General features: G+C 40.8%; 1 protein-coding gene across 1 annotated transcript; it reads left to right on the top strand.

Moving 5' to 3' along the window:
- The first annotated feature begins 2454 nt into the window (after positions 1-2454).
- Positions 2455-4938, top strand: LOC109187817 (protein FAR1-RELATED SEQUENCE 5-like). Its single transcript, XM_019338167.1, has 2 exons — positions 2455-3269; positions 3540-4938. The coding sequence occupies exons 1-2, from the start codon at positions 2455-2457 to the stop codon at positions 4936-4938; spliced, it is 2214 nt and encodes a 737-aa protein (XP_019193712.1).
- Positions 4939-9921: the final 4983 nt, after the last annotated feature.

Here is a 9921-nt window from a genome sequence, read left to right as displayed (position 1 = left end):
GGTGGTGGTGCTGGTGGCGGTGATAGTGGCGATGGCAGCAATGGTGGCGGCGGCTGTGGTGGTGGTAGTGGCGGTGTTGGTGGGGTGGTGGTGCTGGTGGCGGCGGCAATGCTGGTAGCGATGGCGACGGTGGTGGTGGCGATGGTGGTGGTGGTGGCGGCGGCGGTGCTGGTGGTGATGGTGGTGTGCTGGTGCTGGTGGCGGTAGGGGTGGTGGGGTGGTGGTGCTGGTGGTGGTGACGGGGTAAAATAGGAAGTAGAAATTTTAGGCTATTCCTGAGAACTCAGTAATAGCCTAATACCAAGGGGGGCTTGGTAATAGCTATTACCTTATCTAGGGGAATAGGGTATTATCGGGAATATTATTCCCAGTAATAGAAACGATTACCAAACAAAGGAATAGGCCTATTATTGGGAATGTTATGCCATTCCCGGCCTATTCCATGAACTAAACGGGCCATAAATAAAATCAATTTTATATATTTAGTTATTAAGTTTGTTCAGTGACGAGGAAAATCAACCGTCATTACTATTTGAGGTTGACACTAAATAAGTCACACCTTATAACCCAAGTCTACATAGGATAAAAGTGAAATAAATTAGTCTATGTTAAACATAACTTAATGGTTCAAACCAAGAAAGTAAATATATTAAATATTAATTATTATCATATTTAATTTGACGCATAATTTTTGTCTTTTCATCACCACATTTAATTCTTATGACATAACTTTTTATAGAAAAGTTACATTTCTAAATCAAAGTTATACGTTTTACCGTCTAAGAGCCTATATGTTTAAATGTGTATATATGATTATGAATTGGAAATATGATGTATTATGATTCTTTTTTACATAATATTTGGTTTAAAGGATTAAAAGTGACAAAAAAAAAAAGAAAAAAAAAGAAAGAAGAGTTATCTATCAAATGTGACAAAAATAATTGCTTACGGACCAAATGAGAAAGTGTTCTAATAGTCACGGGATTGATATTCGAAACAATTTGTGTTTGAAATGTCATATTACCCATTGTGGAACGCAACAAAGGAGTGTAAAATGTGATTGAATTTTTGCGTTGGTCAAATGTTTTTGTGGCTGTAAATTGAAATCAAACTGATTACCTTGTCAAATCATCCAAAGGGAGTGTGACAAATTTATTTTCTTTAAAAAAAAAAAAAAAAGCTTTTCCCATTCCTAATGGGTCGTTTGATTCACGGAATGTTAAATTATCTTAGAGAATATTAGATTGCTGGGAATGTTAGATTATTGGGAATGTTAGATTCCTGTGTTTGGTTAAAATTGGGGTATGTAATATAATCATGTTTGGTTTAGGGTTATCTATTATATACATACACACTATAATATCCTTAACATATTTTCATATATTTTAATAAATTTAAAAAATTAAAATAAATAAATAAGATAACGGTATCATATATAATTACATGATTTTAGAATATTAACTAAAATCTTGAACTTGAGAAACAAAATTATATTATATGCTAACATAACATAATAAAAATAAAAAATATATAATTACAAAAATAATTATATATATATATATATATATATATATATATATATATATATATATATATATATATATATATATATATATATAGGCTTCGAATCCGGTGCACACCATATAACACATGGGCACATGAGAACTCTTTATATCCATTGATTACATTTCCATGAATGGTCAAGATGAGATCAGATTTGTAACAAAATAAGGAGATTTAGAAATCACAAGGATCATAATGTAATTGTATTTAGTTGTTTAATTATGGACAGTATATTAATGGAATCTTAAGCATGATATAAGGGAAGATATTATAGGCTATATAAATGTTCATATGCCGGGTAAGAGAAAAAACGCGTGAGGAAGTGTGAGAGTGCATTGTAACCGGCGGATTAGAGACAGACGAAGCGCAGACTGTAGACATGGCTTCAGGCAGCAAAGGTATGTGCGAGTTGGTTAATTGGTATGTGTGTTTCTGCATGGTAATTAATTTGATATATAATTGTTGTTGGACGGATGGAGAATAATTTGGGAGTGTTAGGCGGCGTTTTTGAGCACATTGTATGACGGATAGAGGTTGAGTAAGCAGATGCACAAGTGTGTAAATTTCTTTAACCGGGTAATGTATTAGGATGGTGTGGTGGATTTGTGCGGGTTTAGTATAGGAGTGTGTGCGTAATAAGAGAAAATGACGGAGTTAGGAATGTGGGGAATTGACACTTATATTGAAACTGTTGATGTGCACTTTGACACAAACTAACACGTGGTTGAAGGTGTGTGCGTGTAGCTGTCCTCGTAAGAGTTAGGAACACTATGATTTCAGGATTTAGTGGCGTGTGCGTGGTACATAAGTAGTTGATGCATATTGGGCTAACAGTGGTCCGAGAACAGACTACCAGTTTGCTAATATATGTTGTTTGTCGGTCCACTACCCATGGAAGATGATGCCTGGCAGCGAGAATGTGTTATGGACGTAACACCAGGCGGCAATGAGACTTGGGTAACAGAGTGCGACCCCAACATCAAGCCGGCACAAGGTCAAATTTTTAACAACTTAGACGACGGTATTGAATTCTACATGAAGTATGCATATATAGCTGGCTTTGATGTGCGGCGAAGTTCTGACAAGAAGAACAGGTATGGGGCCATTTTGAGGAAAAAGATGGTTTGTTCACGTGAAGGTTTTAAAGAAACCAAAAACACAGGGTCGGTTGTTAGTGATGCACCAACCAAGGCAAGACGCCGGCGGCCCTCAACAAGAGTTGGGTGCATGGCTAGGATTGTATTCAAACGAGACAAGACGGGACGGTATGTTGTGACGACATTCGAAGAGGCACACACGCACTGTTTGTGCGAGGAGAGTTACAAGCCTTTCTTGAAAGTGAATAGGAAATTAGATGTTGGTCATCAACAGTTCATAACAAATTGCTCAAAGGTTAATGTCGGTGCCAGTAAGAGCTTTGACATATACGCAGAGATAGTCGGCGGAGTTGAGAATGTGGGTTGTACGCAGCAAGATTTCAAGAATTACCGAAGGGAAGTGTTGGCATACATGCAAGGTAGAGACGCACAAATGGTAATATCAAAATACCTTGATATCAAATTTGACTACAGTGACATGTACTTCGAATACGAAGCAAACGAAAAAGATCAATTGGCACGTGTGTTTTGGGCAGACGGTGTGGCACGGAAAAAATTCTGTGCGTTCGGAGATGTCGTATCATTCGATGCAATGTACAAAACAAACAGGTACGCAATTCCGGAAACTAAAAACTAAAATTGCAATCGTATTATGTGTGTTACCGTTGAGGGTGAACCAGAGATTTGAGAGCCTTATTTAAAATTATTTGTGTATTTGTTTAAAATGTAAATGGAGTGATATAGGGTGAATAGCATTCTGCTGTGCGTACGTTAGTTGAGGCGTGAGCGTAAAAGTGTCAACCACACGAATGGGCACGTATGTGACTGTCAAAACTGGCAGTATATGCATGAGAAGTAACTAGTTTTCTTGTATGACAGGTACAGTCTCGTGTTTGTCCCATTCACAGGCGTAGACAACCACAAAAAATGCGTGACATTTGCCGCAGCACTAATTGCTAGGGAAGATGTGGAATCGTATTGTTGGGCGCTGAGGCACTTCAAGATCGCAATGGGCAGCATACCGCGTATTACAGTAACCGATCAAGACCCGGCCATGAAGGTAGCAATTACAAAAGAATTCCCGGAGACCCGACACCGTTATTGCATGTGGCACATAATGACGAAGGTGAGTGATAAAGTGAGCCCAGATTTGGCACGAAACGAAGAATTCCGAAGGGAGCTAAATGATGTAGTGTGGAATGACAGCGCGAGTTCGGACTATTTCGAAGTCGCGTGGAAAGGAGTTATTGAAAAGTACGAATTACAAGAAAATGCATGGCTGAAGCGTATGTACGAGGAGCGTGAGAAATGGGTGCCTGCATGTTTTGAAAACGTGTTTATGGGCAGACTACTCCGTACAACATCCCGGTCTGAAGCAGAAAATAGAATTTTCCGAACCAACACAAACAAACACATGTGTCTTTCGGAATTTTTCATCCGGCTCGAGAGTACAATTAGAAAGCAACGAATCACAGAGGCGGATCTTATTGGGGCTTGCAACGCACAAACACCCCCGTTCAAAACGCAACTGCGAATAGAGCAAGACGCAGCGGCACAGTACACATTAACCGTGTTTTACGAGGTACAAGATAATATATGCGCCGGATGTTTTGATTGCCGAGTGCGTTCTGTCAAACATGAAGGCCCAGTAGGCACGTATGTGGTTGAAGATGAATACAACAAGAGATTCACGGTAATAGTAGAGAATGGGACAAACACAACAACCTGCACTTGCCGAATGTACACACGGATTGGTTTGTTATGCAGTCATGCTTATGCGGTGCTAATCTACGAACGGATCGAGCAGACACCTCCCCAACATATCAACCCACGATGGACAAAAACAGCATTAAAAAACACAAAAGGAGTGGGAAATGATAGTCTGCAACATGCTAGGACTTCTTCAACCAACAGTACCAAAGAAAGCACCATAATTAATTTGTTATACAGATGCCTAGGTCTAGCACAAGGAGACAGATCGAAGTTGGAGCCGATTCGAAAAACACTAGAGGATTTCGAAGCAACATGGTCCGAGCGCGGGAGAGAACGAGGGGGTCTAGATAAAGGGAAACAAGTGATTATGGAGTCATATTGTGGCGTCCCAGAACCTGTGGAAGTCAATGTGCACCCACCACCCGTTTCAAGCAACAAAGGGTCAGGAAAACGAATGAGGAGTGCTAAAGAGATAGCAATGAAAGAGCAAAGTAAGAAGAAACGGACATGCAAGACCTGTGGACTAGCAACCGGCCACAATAGTAGGAGTTGTCCACAAAAATAAACTTGGTATTACAGTTGAAAAAAATACTCATATCGTTACGATTTTATTTGGACTATTATATTAAGACAAAAATAAAGTTGGTATTTATTTCTTACCATTACATGGTGGTTTTTTAAAAAAAAAAAAACAGCATGCATGTGCGAGAACCAATACACAGCTCAGGCGAAAGAAATACAGTTTACACGTGAGTACAGGTGATAGTATACATACATACAAGCATACGCACAGACCGATATTAGACGACGCACAGTGACAGAACTGCGTCGAAAAAATGGAAACGGGAATAATTTAGTATTACTATCGAACAATTAAAGCGTGGAAGATGTCTTAACGTTATAGAGTTATTAGTAGATTATTAGTAATGAACAATTAAAGCGTAGAAGATTTATTGGGAAAACTGAATTAATAAAGCCGAAAATATCGATAAGATTAAATACTAGCTCAGAAATGTATAAAGGCAAACATGGTTCAAAATTTATTCCTCTGACGCACGAACCGTTACGAGACGACGCACATGGTTAGTACTGCTCCGGGGAAACGGTAATGGGAATACTTTGATATTTTAGCGAACAATTTAAGCTTAGAAGATGTCGTGACACCATAGAGTTATTAGTCAATTATTAGAATTAGACAATGTAAGCGTAGAAAATATATTGAGAATACTAAATTAATAAAGGACAATAAAGCGCTAGTACTATACACAAGTTCAAAAATTTGTAAAGGCAAACATGGCTCAGAAAAGAATTACCAGGACGCACAATCCGAAATATTGAGGCACAAATACGCACGGACCGTAACCATGATACGCACATAGTGAACAACTATGACGCACAGCCGTACAAATTGAACCCACAACATGAGCAAAAAAGGTAGACAAACATATAATTTCAAAAGCATAGCTGTTGTAAAGTGTGTGTCTTGCTTATTTGAACTAAAGCACGGCCCTGACTGACCACCATGGGAGAACAGACATCAAAAATGGAAGTGACAAAACAGAAACCACAAAGTATTACTGAAATTCGGGTTACAAGTGTAAAAATCAATGTTGCCGTGCAAAACAGAAACAAACAAAATCTATGTTTGAAAAAAATGGCATAAATAACATTATTAAATGTGGTTGACAATGTTAAAAAACATCCGAATAAAATTATGGCCTGTCACGAACCACTGCAATGGAGCGCATAACACAGTTGACATTTGAGTGGCGATGAGTGTTGCCTTCAAACATCAAGATATCATACATGAACCGGACCCGTAGAGCTTGCACCGCACGCGCATCGCCCCTCCGAAGACCACAGTCCCATGAAGCATATGATTTGCCAATACAGCACTCCAAGTGACGCATGGCAAACACACCACAATCAGATGTGTTTGTCGCATCACGCCATGTGAATCGAACCCTACGGGGAATTAACTCCGTGACCTTCATGAACAACTCAGTTACCCCAATATCTTCAAAGAAAACGGAAAGCAATTCGTGCTGCAAGAATGACAACAAGTAAATGAAGCATATACGAGCACATATGAATGTAAAAGTATTGACCCAAACATACCAGCACCGTGGGGACGTGGTCATATTTATCTAGCGAAAGATTACCAGCTGATGAATTATCAACTACATCAAACTGCATGCGCCTGAGATCCACTACAATGACGTAGTAGTGACCCTTTTGTAAGATAGGAAAAAGAAACTGCAACAAAAGGACAAAAGGGCACAGTAAATTGAGCGGCCACCGACAATGCAGATTATATAAAAAAAGACAGACAACGCACTAACCATGTCAAACTGATCTCATGCCGTATATGAAGAAAAGTCCAACTCAGCCTCCATACTATCCGTAAACCACTGCAACCGACGTGAGTGTGGCGCCGAAAGATCAACAACAGAGAACAACTACACTCAAATAACAAGCAGCTAAAATAAGAACCAACTCATTCATACAAACGTACACTACCGAGGAATAGAGCAGAACCGTAGTAGTCGGAGACGCAAAGAATCTGGAAGGTGAACCCACCGCCTTCATCCTTTCCTTATAAGTCAAAATGGCAGTCCAAGCATTCAGTATACCAACCATCACCTTATTACCTTCCAACAGAGAAACAAAATCTGCCCTCCGAGCCGACCGATCACCATAATAAAATAGTTCCTCATCCCTGCATATATAATAATTTTGTATAAAAAAAAAACGTAAAAATGCACACAACAATGAACAAAACAAAAAAACAAGCATGTTAATACATGTCCAACTGTCTACCGCCAAGCAACCAATCATACACAGTATTGGCATCGGGGACGGGGGCATGGGGCCTGAGCACAGCACGAGCGCGTGTACGAGGTTCATACGAATTAAGGTCAAGCGTCCTCAATGCATCAACATTTTCAGAAGTGTTACGTGGTAGCTTGGTAGGCGCACGACAAAGAGGTTGATTAGTCATCGCACTAGTTGGAGGCACGAGTGGAACAAGAGGCTACAACATAGAATGAAACAAGCCACCAAACACATAAAACATCCATTAAAAGGAATGAAACAGCAAAGGCCCAACAAAGGTAAAGCAACTTTATAGACAACTACCTCAACTGGAGTTGAATTTTCCACACCATCACCATATGCACCAGCATACCGACCGCGCTTCGAAGGCACAGGAATTCGTGGGTCTTGACCTACCGAAGCCGTACCTCGTGCAGCCGCATCGTGTGTGACAGGTGCGCATACCTATAGTACGAACAAATGAAACGCCTATTACACAACTGAAATACACAGGTATGCACAAACCAGCAAAAAGCCGCACAGACTGATCGAGAGACAGTGAAAAATGACAACGGGCAGAACAAGTGAAACGCACCAGCTAAAAAAGAAAACGCACCCAGAGTAAACACGTCAAAAACCCCCGCACAAACACGTTAGACCATTCTTTAAAAAAAAACACACGAAAAATACTTCACTCCCATATAGTACAAAATCGCACTTACCGCATCACATGGAGCAGATGAACAGCCCCGCCGCACTACGTCAGGTGTACGTGCGTTGTATTCACGAACAATTGCATCGACGACCTCCCAACATTCGGAAGGCAACTCCTGAGACAAGCCACCACTAGGCAAAAACTGAGACAAACCATCACTAGGCAAATCCTGAGACAAGCCAAGACTGAACGAAGGAATATCTGACATACCCTACCGAATGCAAGTAAAAAGTCATACAAACAAAATCATGTGTATAACTAAATAAAAGACAGAATGCATATAGAGCTGGTCACTGAAAATGGGAACGATCGAAGCATTAGAACAGTTAACCAGAATCTAGGACTGTGCATACATAATGTACCAACCAAAAACTACATAGAGTTACCAACAACGTCACATACAACCACCCCCGTGCATGCCACAACACAATGATAACAAAATACAAAAACGGGTTAGTGGCGAAAGACATCCAAAAAAAAAGTTCATAGATAGTCACCACAAAGAACCTAAAGACGCCTAGCTTTTCTACGCGGACGACCAACCTTACGAACTGCTACAGGGGTCTCCACAACAGCCTGCACGTCTTGCGGGGCCTGAACATCAACACCATCACCATCCCCAGTCTCAACTACCGCCTCTACAGAACGTACAATGGACTGTTGCTGAACCATGACTGAACTAGAGTGTGGCACACCTCCAACAGCTTTCTCCCGCTGAGCAGCTACGACACAGGCATCAACGGCATCCAAATTCTCAGGGTCCCCCCACATCTCATCATCGCTGAACGCACCCACAGCTCTAGACTCAACATGAGGAGCCCCGCCAGACTCTCCAGCACGATCGGCCAATAGCAAGAATCTCCGTGCACCAGCAACAGCCCTCGAAACAGCTTCCATCTGCACAGCACGATCATTGTGTTGCTCCATAAACTGCATCAAATCATCCAACGCCCCAACAACCATACCACTTTTGTCGACTAAAATCTCATCAACAGTTTACACCAAATGGTATTAAGTCATTAACAGAGAAATAGAAAAAATAAAAGGAAACTCTTGACACCCCCGCACTCACAACAACAAAATAAAGCATACATGGTTGGCCACGAATTCAAACACCAATCAGAATCAAAAAAACAAACACACGTTTGCGTTCAACAACCCCATAGTATGCATGCATAGAGCACCACTATCAGATTAAAGAAATACGCACAGACCAATCACAGATTACGCACATACCAGCAACTAAACAAATTAACCCTAAATCGCAGTCACTGACATCAAGGTGGACTACCCCAAAGATGCACATACTACTACTACATCCACGCACAGACCAGAACCGATAACAGCCCCATAGTATTCATGCACAGAGCACCACTATCAGATTACAGAAATACGCATAGACCAATTACAAAATACGCACAAACCATCAACCAAACAAATTAACCGTAAACCGAATTCACCAACAACAAGGTAGACTACCCCAAAGATGCACACACTACTACTGCATCCACGCACAGGCCAGAACTGATAACCACCCACCAACACACAGAAATATAATCCGAAATTGGAAAAAATACCTTAACTGGAGCAACAGGATCCGGAATATATGGCCCAACAACCTCACCACGTCCAAAACCGCCATCCCTAAACTCAGCAAGTTGCCTTTGCTTAAGAAGACGTGTAGTCCATCCTCGTAAAGCTGGCATCGCCCGGGGCACAAGTCTCTCCCCATGGACGACCCTATCCACATAAAACAGCTGGAAACAACACACACACAATTATTAAAAAGTATCAACACTAATGGGAAATGGAATACGAAAGAATAACAAACATGAATAATTCGTACCAACAGAAACAAATAAGGACCGGTAAAGGGCTGATTCTGCGCCGCAAACCATTTCTTGTGACTCTCAACCAAACACTCAATCACAAACTTACACCAATTTAGGTTTCTAATCTGCTCAACATCTTCAAAATGGTGGTACACACGCTGATTAGCATAACCATTCGACATAGGGC

The sequence above is a fragment of the Ipomoea nil genome, unplaced genomic scaffold (genome assembly GCF_001879475.1).
Source record: "Ipomoea nil cultivar Tokyo-kokei standard unplaced genomic scaffold, Asagao_1.1 scaffold0191, whole genome shotgun sequence".
NCBI classification, from domain to species: domain Eukaryota; kingdom Viridiplantae; phylum Streptophyta; class Magnoliopsida; order Solanales; family Convolvulaceae; genus Ipomoea; species Ipomoea nil.
The sequence above is the reverse complement of the archived record's forward strand: the minus strand, read 5'-3'. Positions and strand labels throughout refer to the sequence as shown.